The sequence below is a fragment of the Gouania willdenowi genome, unplaced genomic scaffold (genome assembly GCF_900634775.1).
Source record: "Gouania willdenowi unplaced genomic scaffold, fGouWil2.1 scaffold_215_arrow_ctg1, whole genome shotgun sequence".
Taxonomy (NCBI): Eukaryota; Metazoa; Chordata; class Actinopteri; order Blenniiformes; family Gobiesocidae; genus Gouania; species Gouania willdenowi.
The window spans coordinates 520735-540881 of record NW_021144969.1 but is presented as its reverse complement, the minus strand read 5'-3'; the positions used below and the strand labels follow the sequence as shown (position 1 = coordinate 540881).

General features: G+C 39.9%; 1 protein-coding gene across 1 annotated transcript in view; it reads left to right on the top strand.

Moving 5' to 3' along the window:
- Positions 1 to 19659, top strand: part of LOC114458936 (nectin-4-like) — a 28651-nt gene extending 8992 nt beyond the window's left edge. Inside the window, exon 8 of the mRNA XM_028441317.1 lies at positions 19585 to 19659. Within this exon, the coding sequence (XP_028297118.1) occupies positions 19585 to 19622 (38 nt within the window). The 3' untranslated portion in view covers positions 19623 to 19659. The remainder of the gene's footprint in view (positions 1 to 19584) is intronic.
- The last annotated feature ends 488 nt before the right edge of the window (positions 19660 to 20147 follow it).

The window sequence follows — 20147 nt, the reverse complement described above, 5'->3', positions numbered from 1 at the left end:
AATACAGTGTAAACACGAGTTTGAGATTGTCTTTTTATGAACATTATTATTATTATTATTATTATTATTATTATTATTATTATTATTATTATTAATCAGTTTTTATTTAAATTTGCATGTATAAAATTTAAATAATTGCAAGATTTAGACACTATGATACCATTGGGCAAAACTATATACAATATAAAAAGTGCAGTGTGTTACCAGGAAGAAAACATGGGTACAATGAACATCCTAGTTGATCTAAAAGGTCAGAGTTAACTATAAGTTTACAAGCAAATAATAATAATAATAAATAAATAAACCAAGCCTGCTCTGAGCTCATTCAAAAGCTCCAAAATAACATCGCTAGGTTAACCATATGGTTCATAAGAGACAATCTCCAACTCATGTGTTTACGGTATATATTTTTTTTTACACGTGAACATTTATGAAATCATGCCTGCAAAGAAGAAACGTATCCCCACAGTGCCCCCTGCTGGTAATTTTTTGTAACTCCGTTCGTGCGCGCTCGTCGCGAGCATCAGCATAATTTCATGTCGAAATTAATAATGACCAAAAAATTGATCTTTATGTAACTTTTGTAAGGCTTTTTAATGATCTCACCCTCTGTATTAAATCATGTGCCTGCTTTATATTCTCTCTCCCTTTATGCTTTTATTCTGACACGTTCACTTCCGCATGTCAAAAATGGTCACGTGGTCTGGCTTTTTTTTTTTTTTTTTTTTTTTTTTCGTTTCAGATTTTAGAATGGAAAAAGGAAACATCTGATTTTCTATTTAAAATTCTAAAAGGGCAAAAGAGAATGGAAAACGGAAACTGCCAAACCATACAATGTGGTGTCCCACAGGGTTCAATTTTAGGGCCAAAACTGTTCATTTTATACATAAACGACATTTTCAAAGTCACAAATTGCCTCAAACTAACATTGTTTGCAGATGACACAACCATCCGATGCTCAGGCAAAGACATTAAAACTCTAATAGAGTCAACAAATGAAGAACTATTAAAAATTCAAACATGGTTAGAGGTAAATAAACTAGCCCTAAACAATCTATTCTTCACTCATAGCATCGCACTTAAATTACTGCTCCGAAATATGGGGAAATAACTACAAAACGTATCTTGAACCACTATTTAAACTACAAAAAAAAGCTATAAGAATTTTGCATAAAGCACCACACAACGCACACACAAACGAATTATTTGAGAAGGCAAAATACCTAAAACTGCAAGAAATAATACACTACAACACACAAATACACGCATTTAGGGCTTCATCTAAAAAAATACCACATCAAATACAAAAACGTTTCACATACAATCAAAATTCCTACGACTTCATACATAATAATGTGTTCAGACCAGACAGGGTTAAATCTAACGTTGGCAAACATAGTACTGTGTATAGAGCCATGAACCTCTGGAATAGCCTTGACACAGAGACACAACAATCCGTAAATCTGAAAGGATTTAAGGAGAAAACACGGAGGACATTTCTACACGCATACAGTTCTCAAGTCAACTCTTCATCGAACTCTACAGCGACGACATGGAACTCATCAACTGGTCATTGAGCGCCATCGACAAAATCTTCACGACGAGGCAATTGCTACAGCACGAACCAGCGTGTCCAAAGGACACATACCCAAGTGGATATGTCATGGATGCACGAGGGAGAAGCCAGATGCTCTGTCTCTCCCAGTTGACAGTGGAAGATGTGGAGGACATCTATCAGCTAGGGGTCATGATCTTTGGCCTGCTAATGATGTGGGTATGTGTATGTGCATGTGCCTTTCTGATGGATCGTAAGCTGAGGCGACTTTCAGAGGATATGAAGGTTCTCCGAAAGAAGAAGAACTTTTCGTTTGGAGAGTTGGAGGAACGTAAACAACGACTGGAAAAGAAAGCTAGAGGAGATACGGAAAAAAAGGACAGTGAGGAGGAGTAACAACAGGAACAATGACTGCAGATGAGAACGCATCACAAAAAAAAGGACAAAAAAAAAAAAAAAAAAAAAAAACGTTAATGAAAAGATGAAATTATGAAGAAGATGAGAATGTTTGACAAGGGAAGAAACGCGGACTGATGTAAAATTATCTGTGTTCAAATCAGGGGACGGATCTGGATAAGCATAATGCTTTTTCCGTCACCCTTTCCGGCATACAAAAAAAAAAAAAATTAAAAAAAAAATAATGATGTGATTTTGCTCTGAATGTCAAAATGAATTTCTGTGATTGCAACCATGTCGGAAATGAACTGAATAAATAAAAAATAAATAAAATAAAAATCCTTTAAATCCGTCATAACAAAAAGTCTTTGCTTCCAGCAAAAAGAAAGATGACATAAATAGTCAGGAAATAAGTCAGAAAGAATAAAGTATAAACATAAAATACTGAGTATGCAGGTTGTTGTGTGAAACAGGAGGAATATGGCTGCCTAGCATCCAGGTTCTATAACATTAACAGCTCATCTTAGTGAAATAGCCTATGATTTAAGACAACATTTGGTTAAATTGCATGTATATTTTCGCAATAATCTGCCCCTGGTTTACGTATAAGAACCATGTGAAACACTAAGCTTTCATGTGAAGGATGAGTTTTTTTTTTTGTTGTTTCAGAGGTTTTAACTCCCATATACCTGAAAGGCCATCTGATTTTTTTTTTCTCCTACTAAATATACAATTTTGATGGTGGTCATGGTAATAATGTGCATTGGCAACTAAGTGATATGCAATGTAACTGATTATTAATATCATTGTTATCATCTAGTGTATATTATTAATTACCATTGATTTAAAAAAAAAAACACAATTTAAAAAATGTAAGGGAATGCACATCTGGGGTTCAAACCCGTTTATGAATATACGATTGTCATCTTTTTGTTCTCGTTGATAACACAAGCTATTATTCAAATTCAAAAATGTGTAAAGGACAACTCACGTTAATATGTTTGACAAATCCGTGATTTATGAACAGTTCATTCCTCCGGCACAAGATGGCGCCGCAGAGTCACGTTTAGCTCCAACCAGCAGCAGCTGTCAGTTGTCTCTTTAAAAATGTACATTTACGAGGTACACCTGCATTAACCAGGTCCATGATTTTTTTTTTTTTTTTTTTATTAAACTGTTATTTTAATTCGATTGACAAATTTGAAGGAAGTGCACAACATGGACAGGTTGATAAGTGAAATGTAGAAACGCCATCAGCTGACCTAAAACCGTATAGACAGAGAGAGTTGCGACAACTTCGTTCACTCCAATGGTTCGTTTTTTCACAGCAATGGCGGCTCATGGAGCCTCACAATTGTTCCCGGAAGTGTTCAGTTTACTATTGTAGCGAATGGAGCTATAGCGGATTAGATGGTTTGTGATGCACTTTTGAACGGTAAGACTTTATTATTATTATTATTACATTATATTACATTACATTACATTACATTACATTACATTACATTACATTACATTATATTATATTATATTATATTATATTATCTAAACCCGTTCATGTCTGCATTTAGGCATGTTAGTCGATTTTCCCCCCGGAGAAACTATATTTTTTATTTTAATTTTTAAATTTTTTGTATTTAAATTTTTTATTACTATTATTATTATCGTTTTTTCACAGCAATGGCGGCTCATGGAGCCTCACAATTGTTCCCGGAAGTGCTCAGTTTACTATTGTAGCGAATGGAGCTATAGCGGATTAGATGGTTTGTGATGCACTTTTTAACGGTAAGACGTTATTATTATTATTAATATTATATTATATTATATTATATTATATTATATTATATTATATTATATTATATTATATTATATTATATTATATTATTATATCTAAACTCGTTCATGTGTGCATTTAGGCATGTTAGTCGATTTTCCCCCCCGGTGAAACTATATTTTTAATTTTAATTTTTTAATTTTTTGTATTTAAATTTTTTATTACTATTATTATTATCATTTTTTTTCATTGTGAGATACACTGCTGTTGTTTTCATGTTCAAAAGAAAAAAAACTCTAAATTCTTCTTAGAAAATTAAGGGGGTCATTAGCAGATAAACAGCGTTTACTTCACACAGTTTTATCTACCCACATAGACTACATATCTTCTTCTTTCTAATCAAACAATAAGCTTTTCAATTGTGTTATTTGTGGAAAAAAGTGCAAACGAAGTGTTTGACTATGATTGAATATGATTAACTTTTTTTTTTTCATTGTTATAATCCTGATTTTTTTTTTTTTTTTAGATTGCACATAATGTAAATCAAGCAGCAGTCATTACCTTTCAAGCAGAAAAGTCACCAATTCCATCTTGTACTCCTCCAGACCATACACTGTAAAAAAGACGGCACTAGTGTTATGTTTAGGAACTGTTCTGTAGTAGAGTTAAGTATGTTAGTGTGACCCTTTCTACTTTGCTCTGCTTGTCGCTCTTTTAAATCACTCCCAGGAGACAGGATAGATGAAACATATGGCACTGTTTATTCTGAAACATGGAACACAAATAAAAATCTTCTCAGTTGGTCACCAGTTCACTCCAGCATTAACACCAGCAGACATCACACAGACTGCGCCAACTCAAGCAATGCGTGATCGTATAGTGATACTTTTTAAACAAAAGAAAATATGTTCATAACTAAACAAGAATTATCAATCTGCCATTATATACGATTTAAATGGATAGAAATAAAACAAAATGAACATTTTGTTCTCCAAATAATCAATTTACAATGTATAATACACACAAAATCAACAGACTTCAACAAAACATACCTGAAACATGGAACACAAATAAAAATCTTCTCAGTTGGTCACCAGTTCACTCCAGCATTAACTAAAAATAGAGTCAGACATTAGCAAATAAGGCTACAGTGTGCACATCAATGCCTGCATCTCAGCTAATTAGCGGTTAGCCTCCGTTAGCATTGAATAGGCTAATAGCTCAGTTTCCAAGCTCACTATTACATATTAAGGAAACACAGCAACTCAAACTGCATATTAACTTCGCCATAAACACTGTGTTATTAACCGTCATTGTTTCATGATTCTCTATAGACTATAAAACACATGTTTTAACAGGAATGTGACTGGTGAACAGGAGACCAACTTACCACCAGCAGACATCACACAGACTGCGCCAACTCAAGCAATGCGCAGCATTAACCTCCGCTGGGATTTTCAAAATAAAACAACATAAATAATAATATTTGCGTCCCAAACTTTACAGTAATTTAATAACTTATTTACTCCGTTACACACACCCCCCTAAATTCTGTCAAACTTTGGGCGAGCACCGAACAACATCAAAACAACGGAGAGAGTAGAAGAGAAAGAAAAAAAAATTACAATCAGTCCACAAAAAGCGAAACAGGAGCACAGATGTAAACCACAGTCAATCCAGGGATCCTCCCTTAAGGAGTGCAAAAGAACAGGGTGGCACCATACCCCACACTCGTTGCAGACAGAAAGAAGATGCCATATACACCTCCCAAACATCCAAAACAACTCCCAACACATGTTCAAAATACATTCCAAGGATACAAACAAACAAACAAAAAAATACAAGAATATCAAACTCACTCCATCAAAAACAACTCGGAATAGAGTTCAGAAGGAGAGAAAAAAAAACAAGGCTACTTAGACCCCAAAAATTCCCTTCAGGAATGAAACAAAAGGTCCTGAAACCGAAACAACATCCCCAACTGTCTGTGTTGACATCTCAACTATCAACCTATTGGGTGGCCTGACATGTCTACCAAATCTAGTAGTGACTGCATCAGTACGTGCTGTACCCAAAACCTGAGGTTGAGCACAAACCACAGCATCTTCGTCCACATCTACTCTGGAAGGCAAGGGACACACCCTAACTGAGTCCAGGGCCGGTACACTTGGCACAAGAACGGGGCCTAAAGCCAAGTCAGGGGTTGTGTTGCCTGCAGCTAGACCAGATGGCAGAGTTGTCTTTACTTGGTCTGAGTCAAGGGCGAGTACAACCAAAGATGGATCTGGATCAGGGGGAGAACTTGAGACCGAATCTGAATCAATAGCAGGTTCTGGGCCTTGTAGGACACAACCAGGGACAGCGGTAGCTTGGTCCAGCATCATTCTGCCATCTTCCCAAACAGGAGTGTTGGCAACATCATCATCAGAAAAAGAATCACTGAGTACATCAGCCAACAAATCGTCATTCTCATCATCCTTACCGACAGAGATCACAATGTCAGGAGTTTGCATAAGCCAATCCATGGTCTATGTGAAACGATCACCTTTCTTCACCATTGAGTCCCCATGACTTCCACAAGCCACATCGTTTGCATCTGAGTCAACATGAGAGGCTTCATCAGCAGCCGAGTTGAGGAAATCAATAGGAAGAAGGAAGTTCCTGTGCACAACTCTCTCTCTGCCAGTTTGAACATTCTTAATCCTGTACACGTTCAACTCTGGCCGCACAGACACGACATCATAGGGAGCTGAGTCCCATTTGTCAGCGAGTTTTCTCTTGCCTTTCTCACCGCGATTGGCCTGTAGCACTCGATCGCCCACAGCCAATGGGGATCCCTTGACTCTTCTGTTGTAGAGTCTGGCATGGCGAGCTTGTTCCTGGCGACTTTGCTCCCGAGCAATACGTGATGCTTCAGACAGGTCTTTCCTCAGTTGAGTGACAAATTCATTACGGCTGACTACCTTGTCATCTTGGAGGACATGTTGGAACATAATGTCAATGGGAAGGCGTGGTACTCGGCCAAACATGAGGAAAAATGGAGCAAAGCCGGTAGTTTCATGCACCGTACAGTTGTAACTGAAGGTCAATGTCTGTAGCATTTGTGGCCATTTTGCTTTCGCTGTCGGGGGAAGCACTCTCAACATGTTTCCAAGAGTCCTGTTAAACCGTTCCACAACACCATTACCCATTGGGTGGTACGGGGTGGTGTGCGATTTCTCCACTCCAGCCATTTCCAAAAGATCTCTCATCAGCCTACTTTCAAAATTGGCCCCTTGGTCGGAATGGATCCTCTTTGGAAACCCATACACACAAAAGAAGTCATCCCACGGCCGACGAGCAACATGTCTTGCAGACTGACTACGACAGGGGAATGCGTGTGCCATCTTGGAAAAATGATCTGTGACAACCAAGACGTCAACTGTTTTGCTGCCACCCAGTTCAGCAGTCCAGAAATCTATGCACACTAATTCCATTGGTTCTGAAGTCTGAATATTTTCAAGGGGTGCACGGGCTTCAGGCTCAGGTGTTTTGCCAACAACGCATCTCTCACAGCGGCGAACATAGTTCACAACATCTCTTTTCATTCCAACCCAAAAGAATCTTTCTCTGGCTAGAGAGAAAGTCCGTGCACGGCCTTGATGGCCAGCATTATCATGTAGGCCAACCATAATCTGGTGCTTGAGGCTATCCGGCACGATGAACTGGAAGACTTTTTTGTTGAACTTGCTGTCTTTAGTCACTCTGTACAGAACACCGTTTTGCACCCTTAACTTTTCCCAGTGTCTGAGGAGCCTTTTGGTGCAATTTGGCTCAGATGCCGCTTCCCGCCTGGTAGGTCTCTTATGTCTTTGCATGTAGAATAAGGCTCTGCTTATGGCTGGATCCTGCTCCTGAAGACTCAAAAGCCGACTCTGAGGGACGACAGTCGAAGGATCTTCGACCTGCAGCTGGGATAATGGTGGGCTAGCACTTGGCAGTCTAACCAGCACACCATCACTATGGGCACTCAGCACGGCTGACACCTCCTCAGAACTGATGGGGCCCTCACCAGGATGGGAACCAGCCCCAGCAGTAGAACTTGATGAACCAGGTTCTCCTTCTTGAACAGCCAGACAGTTGTTTGTGAATCGAAATGCATCCTGCACCGTACCCCTGACAACACCATTTACTTCATCTAACAGTGCTATGTAAGGCTCCTTCATCAGGCGATGACTCACGCATGACTTTACAAATGGTTCACGGCTCAGAGCATCTGCAACTATGTTCTTAGCACCTGGAACGAATTTGAGATCAAAGTCATATGCTGCAAGCTTCGCCACCCACCGCTGCTCACAGGCGTCAAGACGAGGCTTTGTGAGTATGTAGGACAAGGGGTTGTTGTCTGTCCAAGCAGTGAAGTGCCTCCCCTTGAGCCAATGACTAAATTTGTCGCAAACAGCCCATTTCAATGCCAGGAATTCTAACCTGTGCACAGGGTAATTCATCTGTGAGCGGGAAAGTGTCTTGCTGGCGAAGGCCACGGGCCGTGCCACGGTCTCACCAGGTGGCACTTGGGACAAGACAGCCCCAATACCATCAAACGAAGCATCGACTGCCAAGATGAAGGGCTCATCGAAGTTAGGATGAGCTAAAATGACACCACTAACCAGATCAGTCTTAAGGGCCTGGAAAGAGTCTCGACATGCAGCTGTCCAGTCTGATGGAGTGAGTGCTGGTGCAGTTGGAGATCTTTTCTTGGGTTTTCTTCCTCTCATATTCGTAGACTTGACTTGTTGACCTGAGAGGAGCCTGAACAAGGGTTTGGCTTTGGCAGAGCAGTCAGCGATGAAATGTTGATAATAAAACACCATCCCAAGAAAAGATTTGATCTTCTTCCAGGAAGGTGTGGTGCCATCACCTTCCATCAGATCAGCCTCGCCTACATCCATTATGACTTGCATTTTGTCAGGATCTTTCCTCACCCCGTCCTCCGAGATGATGTGACCCAGGAACTTAACTGTCCTTCTCAGCAGGTGACATTTTTTTGGAGCAAGTTTGAGCTTATGCTGCTGCAGGCGTGAGAACACCATCTCCAAACGTTGAAGGGCCAGCTGCTCACTGGGGGCAAAAACCATCAGGTCATCCAAATAGCAGAGTAAGCTGCTAAAATTTTCATCTCCAAAGATTGACATCATCATTCTCATGAATGTTGCAGGACTGTTTGACAATCCTTGAGGCATTCTGTTATACTCGTGGAGACCGAAAGGTGAGGAAAAGGCTGTGTACTTCTTGTGTTCCTCAAAGACCGGCACATTGTAGAAGCCGGAGGTTAAGTCCATGGTGGAAAAGAAGACGTTGCCTCCAAGCGCAGCGAGGGCATCTGCCTGATGAGGGAGGGGATGTGCGTCTTTTACCGTCTTTGCATTTAGCCATCTAAAGTCAGTACAAATGCGCAGAGAGCCATCTTTCTTCCAAACCAGGACCAGGGGAGACGCGTACTCACTGTGTGACTTCCTTATAATGCCTCTTTCCTCCATCTCATTGAGAGCAGTTCTAAGCTTCTCATATTGACTTGGTGGCACTCTACGGTAGGGCAGGCGAAACGGTTTTTCATCCAACAGGTGTATTTTATGTACAAAGTCTGAAGCTTTCCCGCAATCCATCCTATCACGTGAGAAGACAACCTCATATTTCTCAACAAGTTGCAGAAGTCTGTCCTTCCACTGATTGGAGACTTCGCAGATGCTAAGATTCAAATCTTCCAACCCAAGCTGTTTCAGAGCATCTACCATCTGCTTGGGAGACCTTGTAGAAGCAGAGTCCTGAGTGACACTTTGCATGTTTACTTGGATTTTATCTGGTGGAGACAGCTCCTCCACTGCGACACATGGGGAAACATCTGCAATCTTGCAGTTTCTCTTCAGGGTAACATTCACACTACTTGGATTAATCAGTTTCAGGGGGACCCATCTGTCTCCCCAAAGAGGTGAAATAACACGCCCCACCAATACATTTCTGGGTCTTGATCTTGACTGTGTTGGTTCAACAATGACAGTGCTCCCGGCGGACACAGGTGCAGAAGCAGGAAGTTTCCCCCATACCAGGTGTTCACATTGAGGTTCAAGCGTCACACTCTGTTTTAGCTTGACTGTGCCAATTTTTTCAGGCATTGATCCACTCTTCCATTTCTCAGTATTCGAAAGCATGGAGAGGAACCAAAAAGTGTCATCGTCAGCAACATCAACTGGCGCAGCCAGACATTTCCAGTAGCTATCAGAGCTTTTCAAGAGGTGCAACAGTTTCTTAATTGCATTGCTGCCAACAATCATATCCTCTTCCTGCCCTGGGATGATAAGCGTGGGAACGAGCAGCTTGAAACCATAAATAATCACCTCCAAATCATAGATTGCTGTAGGTGCAACTTGGTGACCACCAGCACCGACCACAACAATGCCATTAGCAGGACTTGTTCTAATGTTGGGACTGTGTTCCAGAATACGCTTGGCAGCAGCCTCACTCAAGGAGCACGACATAGAGCCACTGTCTATCATTGCTTTTAGCTTAACATCATCAACAGCAAGAACATCAGTATAAAACAAACTGTCAATTTTTTTGATCTTGTGTGTTAATTGGAATATAACAGTCTGTCCAGGGGCAAAAGAACTGAGTGACTCATACAAAGATTCTAGATCATCAGTGTCATGGCTTGGAGGTCCACTTTTAGGATCCACACTCCCCTCCCCAAAGAGTGGATCTACTAGTTTTCCGGTTGTTGGTGAGAACCAGACCTTGAGCGGTTAGGGCAGGTGCGTTGCGAATGATTAGGTGAATGGCACTGAAAACATAGCCTTTGGTCACGACAGTGAGTGAAAGCAGAATGAGCCGCATTATTGCATACCGTACAAGGCATCTCGTTTAGGCCACTTATCTTGGGGATTCGTGGGCCATGCTGTCTGTTTGGACCCAGGGCTGTGGGTCTCTGGAGTAGGACTTTCTCCAACATGCCAATTAGACGCTCCAGGGTAGCAGTGTCATTGCTTTGTGTTGGTTGTGGGACAGCTACTTCAGAAGTCACAGTAGGCGACGGGGTAGCAACATGACATATGTTCACTGACACTTTCTTTTCAGGGGCTCTGTTTTCTACTGACGACCTTCCAGAATGGTACTTGCTTAAAATGTCCTGAACCTCACAAGCAGTCCACTTGTCTATTGTCTTTGAGCGAAACGTCACAACAAGCTCAGAAGAGGGACAGTTTCTAATGAACATGCGCGTTACCTCAGTACCTGGGCAGTCCATTGTTTTACCCTGCTCTTTCAGGCGCTCTGTAGCAATATCCACTGCACGATGGAGCCTCAGCCAATAGTCAAATGCATCCTCACCTTTCTCGGGCAGAGTGGTGTAGAAATCAGCCAATGGAAGAGGGGAGCATGGAGCAGAGTCAAAGTGCTTTCGTAGGAGGCCATATATAGCTTCAGGATTGTAGGAGATGTCAGTCTCACTGTTTCTGATCCCAAACCTTACGACGTCTCTAGCTTTGCCTCGAAGATGAACGATAATTTCCTCCACATGTTCTTCTGGTCTCAAGTTCCCTTTTTTAGTAAAGTTCCTCATGAGGTCTTCCCACTCACGAATCGAGATAGTGTCATTGTTGTCTCCCCTGAAGCAGGGTGGATCTTTTATTTTTCTGTGGGGAACATACTGGGAATGTGAGGCATCGAAAGCATGTAAAACTGACCTGTCATTAATGGCTGTTGAAGAAGCAGGAATTGCTCCAGGGGTGCTAGCAGATGGACTAAGGTGGGTGATAATGTTCTGTGCTACCTGCTGACCCACTTGTTGTATGACAGCACTCAATTGACTGGCAATGTCTGCAGTAATGGGTGAGGGGTCAGTGGCGAGTGGGCTGGTGTCCTGTGAAATGTTCACAGAATGGCTCAAAGGAGAGGCTACAGCTTCACTAACCTCTGCTCTTTCACCTCTGTGACTGGGACTATCAAATTGTAATTCCACCGGTGTCTGTAGGAACCCTCTCCCCCTACCAAACCCACGCGAAGCCACTGATCCCATAGGAGAGAAGTCCATTTTGGACTATCAGTGAAAATTACACAATGCCACTCGTGAAAATAGAGCTCAATATGCAAAAAAATGATGCTGCCAGTAAAATAAAAAGAATCAGTAAGACAGTAAAATCAGGCCTCCTCCCAGCAAATATGCAGCTGGTTTCGAGCAATGAAGCACACAGATTCACCTTTCTAAGTAACACCAGTCCAACAGCACATCCACCAGCTCCCAGACCGGAACAAACAGCAGCGGCAAAGCAGTCCCGGATCGCTGAGAAACCACAGTCTCGAAGAGTCGACAGGTCACGGCACCAATGTGACCCTTTCTACTTTGCTCTGCTTGTCGCTCTTTTAAATCACTCCCAGGAGACAGGATAGATGAAACATATGGCACTGTTTATTCTGAAACATGGAACACAAATAAAAATCTTCTCAGTTGGTCACCAGTTCACTCCAGCATTAACACCAGCAGACATCACACAGACTGCGCCAACTCAAGCAATGCGTGATCGTATAGTGATACTTTTTAAACAAAAGAAAATATGTTCATAACTAAACAAGAATTATCAATCTGCCATTATATACGATTTAAATGGATAGAAATAAAACAAAATGAACATTTTGTTCTCCAAATAATCAATTTACAATGTATAATACACACAAAATCAACAGACTTCAACAAAACATACCTGAAACATGGAACACAAATAAAAATCTTCTCAGTTGGTCACCAGTTCACTCCAGCATTAACTAAAAATAGAGTCAGACATTAGCAAATAAGGCTACAGTGTGCACATCAATGCCTGCATCTCAGCTAATTAGCGGTTAGCTTCCGTTAGCATTGAATAGGCTAATAGCTCAGTTTCCAAGCTCACTATTACATATTAAGGAAACACAGCAACTCAAACTGCATATTAACTTCGCCATAAACACTGTGTTATTAACCGTCATTGTTTCATGATTCTCTATAGACTATAAAACACATGTTTTAACAGGAATGTGACTGGTGAACAGGAGACCAACTTACCACCAGCAGACATCACACAGACTGCGCCAACTCAAGCAATGCGCAGCATTAACCTCCGCTGGGATTTTCAAAATAAAACAACATAAATAATAATATTTGCGTCCCAAACTTTACAGTAATTTAATAACTTATTTACTCCGTTACATTAGCAACCGTTCAATGTTGCTTCTGCTGTGTTCCAAAGAAGCCTTCTGGTGATGTGTTCATTATATTTGTGGATATTAAGGTAGCACAGTCTGGAGTCATACTATATGCACACCTGTTCCACTGTTGCTTAAAGCCAATGAATCGACCATCGACTGTCTGTGCCGATGAGAAAAGGTGCTATTCTGAATGAAGCACGGAATAGTAAAAGCTTAAACTGTTTAAAATGTTGCCCACAAATGTCATGTCACATCACAATCATGTGTTGTGAGGTCTTTAATAGTGTATTTCAGCATGCTATCCTTTTGCCTTTGCACAGATGAGGCCAGGATCCTGGGCATTTGTTTCAAACAAGGTCGATTTTTTATTTATTTTTAGATGTCTTGTGAAATGTGCTATTGCATTGAAATAGTATCAAGAAATGTCATTTTATTAAAAAATATTTAAATCCGATTGAGTTGTCAATAACTTCTGGAATTTTTGTCAGGATGTTTCAGCACAAGCAGGCAGTGTGGACTGTGGTGTGTTCATGCTAATGGTAAGTGATAAATAAGTGATGGGACTGTGCATCTCGACATCAACAAATATAATAACATAAGCAGGTAGCAAGGGAAAAGGATCATTGACAGAGATGGTTTATATATACCGTATCAACTCTGTTCTATCATATGAAAAGAATGTAAACAGTTGGTTATAAAATGGATAACAGTATGCACTCACACTGTTACACCTGTCTAACATCCTGCCTAACATCCTGCCCTGCCCACATCCAATACCATAATGGGGATTTCGGACTTCTTGGACTTCTATGAAACTTGCTGCATTTACGATACCTACGAACTGTAGGACTTCGTAATTTTTTTTTTTATGTACATAAACGTTGTCCTCCATAAAACTAAATGCAAAATATATAATTAGATAATATATAAAAAGATAAATGCAGGCCTGCGTCTCTACTTGGGTCATTTGGTATCTTCGTGCTATTTAATGGCAACAGCATTTAAAGGCCTACTCCTATAAAGAGCCATTCAACACTCGTCAAATAACGTTAGCTTTGAACCTTAGCTTTGAAATTACTTTTTTTTTTATCTCAGCACGGCGGAAGTAGAAAAAAGCTAAGCGGAAGTAGCATAAACTCATTTTCCAGTAGTGCGCATTCTCATAACCGATCTCCGACCGCGCAGACCATTTGGCAGTTTTTACAGTGGAGATGTTGGCAATTTCATCAGCGTTACAGTGGATAGAAGAATCACAAGTGAAAGAAATATTAATCTGTTCAGACTCAAGCTCTGTTCTAATGGCAACTCAAAATTTGAAGTCTTCTCGTAGACAGGAATTGGTGAATGAAGTTTATGAAAACTCGTACAGACAGCTTTCAGTATTTTATTTTGATGGATTCCAGCACATAAGCGGTAATGAGGCAGTGGATAGATTAGCAAAACAAGCCCTTACTTCAAATGACCCTCGTATAGACATACGTTTTAGTAGGACAGAGGCAAAGTCATTTATTAAAAGAAATATCACGGCAGAATGGCAGGTGTGTTGGGACTCATCAAACACAGGGAGACATTTAAATGCTATACAGAGCACCGTGGGTTCTAAGAGGTGCATCACTGGAAGTAACAAGGAAGAGAGGATCTTTACTAGATTGAGAATAGGACATACGAGGCTGAATAAAACTTTACATCTCATCAAAAAGCATGATACAGGATTGTGTGAGATTGTGGAGCATGTTCTCCTAAGATGTAGTGGATTTGCAAGACAAAGACAAATTATGCTTCAGGATTTACACCGTCAGGGGATGCAGATTAATGTGGGTAATGTTTTGAATAAAATTAAAATGAAAAGGGTAATCAAATTCCTTAATGATTCAGAAGTTATGGGAAGAATATAGTTTTTTTTTCTTAAGATATTGTTATTAGGAATAATGATAATTATTATGATTTGGGAAAAGGATAAAACTCTGATTCATACTCTGATACAGTAGGTGGATGAATGCCACCCGCCAATAAAGAACTCAGACCGGATGTTGAGGGCTGGATGTTTGTATGTAAGGGTTTTCCGCATGCTGCAGCTGTTACTAGTACTACTTGCTTTAAGGAGCGTGAGGGGCAGATTTTCCCTGATGTTTTGATGGAGGATATTTGTTTCTGTTTTTCATGGATAGTTCGGTGTGAGCTCATGTTCATGCTGCTGCTCAGCAGGCATTCAGAAGGTAAGCTATATCTAAAATCACCATATACACTGCACTGTGTGTGAGACCGTATTCACACAATCATATCAGTGTAGTTTATTAGTAATCGATATCATCGACATTAAAGCCGTTATCGTTTTAGTTTGTATGGGTTATTAACGCTCTGCGTCCTGATCACATGATCGTTTAAAAGAGCCAATAGCGGCGACCCGTGTCGAAAGTGCCGATGTCGAACTACAAACCAGTTTTTAAATCATGTCGATAATTTAAAGTGAAGTTATGAGGGGAAAAATGTGCGCGTGTTCTAAAACACACAAAACAACACATTATAGCGTCACATTATAGCGTCTTCCTATTCAGAATCAGAATCAGAAATGTTTTTAATGGCCATGTACAAAAAACCTAACTTTTTCCCATTCGAATTTGAGTTTTTATAGTGGTTTACGTAACGTAACAAAAACATTTTAAATAACAGCAAAGCATAACAACAGGTTACATGTATTCTGTTTTTTATTTTGCAGAAATGCTGTACTTGAATTAACTTAACAGTAGAATAACCAACTTAACATCTGCATTGCTTCACCGCATGGAATTCAATTCAGAGGGTCCAGCTCTTATAGTGGGGTCTCCTAATCATCTTCCCCTGGTCAGGGGTCTGCAACCTTTACTCTCAAAGGAACTATTTAACTTCATCTCACCTGGATTAAATGGCAACTTAAAAACCGTTTAAAATAAAAGAAATAAAACAGTATCTTGCATCTTCAATTTCTTACGCATCTCAGTTTACATGAACACAATGTTATATAATTTATTTATTTATTTATTTTAGATAATGTATTTTAAAGGCTATAAAGCAACTTGGACTTGAAAATGCATGATCATGTGGTCAACACATGCTAAATGTTCATTTCTTGCCACACATAAAGCATGCATATTTAACCAGCAAATTGGTGGTTAAATGAATCTGTTCCCACACAATTAAAATCTCTATTTTCTTCCAGAATAGTGTTTTTGTTAGTTTAATTATCTTACCGGGGATTTAAAACGTAAGGTTAGCCACAGGTGCAGGAAAGTTGATGGTCTGTAGATGTTGGTAGCTCTGCTCGTCACAGTCTACCTGAAGCTGTGACGATCACGCACCGCTACTTGGTTCAGACCAGACACCCACCCAACAAAGTGAACCAGTCTAAGTAGCAACATAGAGCAAATAAATGTGTGATTTGTCATTCGATTAGTTGACTAATCATTTCAATAATCGATGACTAGTCGACTATTAAAACAATCGTTAGTTGCAACCCTCCATTTACACGCGTTCTCACGCAAGGTTGATAAATGGGGGCCATTATGTTTGGAAAATGTGGAGACTTGAGGGTTTTAAATGGGTTTGGTTCCAATTCTAATTTGACTTCCTGTTTATCTTGCAGGGCTTCAGGTGATTGGTGGAAGGGTGACTGTGGTACAGGAGGCCACTGTCACCCTCCCCTGCCAACTGACAGACTCTAAGGAAACGCTAAAGCAGATTTTATGGCAGAGGAGCACCCGGGGACGACCTTTCAGAGACAACTTTTTCAATATCCTTGAGAAAAATGGAAAATATCTGATTGATTTATCGGATGATAGGTTTAGATTTGTTGGGAATTTCACCGAGAAGAATGGATCCCTTCAGTTGTCCAACGCATCTCTCATGGATGAAGGAAGCTACAGCTGTATCTTCTTATTGCTTGAAAGTGGAAATCACAAGACTGAAGTGTCGCTAAAACTGCTGGGTACACAGTATTTTACATGGTTTCTGAACATTGAAATTCTATATTTTTCCATTTTTTTTCCCAGTTAATGTTGATGTTTTTCCTCATTCTCCTATAGTGCCTCCTGTCACAAGCCTTAAGAATGAGAGTGTGGTACTGGGTAGTGAAGAGGTTTTGCTCGCTACATGTACAGCTGCTGCTGCCAGACCCCCTGGAGAGGTGAGGTGGGTCACTGGCAATGCAAAGGTTAGAGTGACAAGCTACAATATCAGACATGACAACGATACCACGACCACAAATAGCTCACTGTTTGGAGTGCCCACAAGAGATTTAGATGGCCAGCTGATCCAGTGCGTTGTCAGCAGTGTGGCACTGGACACAGACAAGTTCCAGCCCTTCTTTCTGCAACTTTTCTGTGAGTAAAACTAAAACACAGTCATTAAAAATCAAAGAATCCTGTTCTACTGGAGAGTAGCAATGCACACTCCCTGAAAATTATTTGAAAATAATGTTATACGAGGAAACAATACACATTATTGTTTTCACATCAAATGTAAAATAGATTTTTTTCTATTCCAAGTTTTACGTCCCTTTAACAGACTGAATAACATCAGTATTTTTGATTAGTTTTCAGCTCAGGTATGTATAATATGCAGGTAAGCAAACTGACTGTCCATTGTATTGATTTTTAGGCTCTGTATAACCTGTAGATAACCCTAAAAAGAGGTTTCATTCTTAGTTGGTCCTTATTTACAGGGTTTTGTTGAAAGTTTAACGCACATCTATATTTTACGTCAAATGGTAAAAGTTTTACCTCCATGTTTTTTGGCAGCATCACTTTAAATGTATTTCACAGCACATGATGAGGACGCTGTCCACACCCTTAGGGGTTAAATCAAGGACGCAAAACATCTGTCGTTCACCAGTTGGTTTTTTCATGTCAACAACAGTTGGGCAGCAAATGGATAGCCTCCATCCATAAACCTAACCATTTTTTTATTGCAGCATAGATTACATATAGGAAGGGAATATCCTCCTGACTTTGTTTAAGCAGCTCCTTTATTACAGTAATGTTTACTTATCTTGTAATAGCTTTTAATGTTTGATCTTTTTAACTGAGGACGTCTGGGAAGCTGTTGTAGTCTCACTGCTTTTAATGGAAGTTCCCGGTACTGCTGTAAAATAATGGGTCTGTCACCACCATCCCACAGTCTTTGAATGTCTGTTATTTGTGATTTACTAATGACGTGATGATGTTCCCTCTTTCTTTTTTTTTTTTTTTTTCAGTTTCACCCTCTAATGTCAGGATCATTGAATCTTCAGATGACTCTCTGCTTTGTATAAGTGAAGCTCGTCCTGAACCAACTTTTAAATGGACCAGGTCTTGTACTCCCAGTATTTAATCTCTTAATTTGACAATCCAATCTAAGACAATGATATTAGAGCCTCATTATTTTGATTATGGGCTTTTAACAAATGATATCAACAATCTCAACCCCCGCCTATGACGCCATACCTGGCATACTACTCATATTCTTGTTTTAAAGTTAATGGACTAGGTATAAGAAGTGCAAAGAACATAGAATACTCAATTAGATGTTGTTGTTAGCCATTGTCATGTTAGCATCTTAGCAAGATTTCATGGCTAGAAAATGAAGAAATGAAGAAGATCTCCAATCTGGAAATACACGTTTTGTTTTTTTTTTGGTAATTTGGATCCAGCTGAGTCTTTGTTGTGATCTTTTAGGTCTGGACTGGCTTTGCCTCTGTCGGGTGTCAGGGCTGAAGGTGCACAGCTGAAGTTTCTCAGTAGGTCCTTGGATCTGAAAGGCCTGTATCATTGTGAGGTTTCAAACCTCTACGGCCGACAAAGTGCTCAGGTCTTTGTGCATGTGCTTTCAGGTGAGGTTAGATTCATGATCATTTCATCGGAACTTTTCTGGACTTAGTTTGACTTTGTTAGTACACGTTTAATTGTGTGTTTTTTGTGTGACTAAAATGCACAGCCTAGAGTTGAATTCCATTCTTATGAAGTCGTCCTAATAATAATAACAGCTGAACATAAGTCTGGTTCAGAAGATTCCTATGAATGACCAGGAAAATCATACCATGTGACAAAGCAAAGAATGAGCTGATGAAGTTAATGAATGACTGCTCAGTGCTCACTAGTCTAAGAGTCAGTCATGCACAAAAGCTAGAGCATGCTCAGTCATGTATATTGTCTTTGTTTCATCAGTGTCGCCACTGAGCCTCGTCATAGGATGGAGCCTTTTTGGGCTGTTGTTGCTGCTTCTAATTGTGGAAGCATTGACCTGTTTTAGGTTTGGATTTTTGAAAAGGTAAACCCCTATTTCCTGCAGTGACACTCCACAACTGTACTGAGGGTTACCTCTACCTATATAGGATAACTGTGATCTGTGTTTTGTTGGTTCACGAAGAAGAAGAACTTCCAAAGGGTTCCAACTACTGAGAGCACACCCAAAGAAGAATCAAGACCAGCAGGTGTGCTTTAATGTAACAAAAACACATTGTTTTAAAATACAACACATAATCAAATTATTTATTGAGTTTATTACCATTTACATAATTATTTTAATAATTACCTTCATTTTTTTTGACGGTGGCTCACTTTCTGACTATCTTAAATACTTTGAAGCTTTACTTTACCCGCAATTGATTTTAATTGTGTGCTCATGTTGTTTCTGACAGCTGCAAAAGGGTTGGACGAAGGTGAAAGTCATCTTTGAGAAAAAAGTAAATGGATCAACAGAAAGTGGAGTTGAACAATCAGAATGACAAAACATGAACTGGAAGCTGAAAAAGCTACACAGATATAAATAAACAGGAAGTCATAGAGACACATGAAAGCCATCAGAAAATGTTTTGATGCTTTCCTTATAAGAGAACGGGGACACGTTTGAATTCATTTCAGGAATGAAGCCTAAAGGCCATTATTTCTACTCTGCACATTTTTAGTTCTTACTTTCCGAGCATTACATGTTCAGGCCCCTCAATATATCTCAGACTTGCTGTGCCCCTACACGTCAGGGTCTTCAGACCAGGGTCTCCTAAAGATCCCATAATCTAAATTTAAAACTAGAGAAGACCTGGCATTCCAGGCTGTGGCCCCCAGACTCTGGAATAACAGACTTCGCTTTTCAGAAAAGCTTTTAATTTACTGGATTTTAAACTATTTCTATCCTTTTATGATGCTGCTCCTATGATGTATATGCACCCATGTTTTATTACGCTATTATGATGTTGCACTTGTA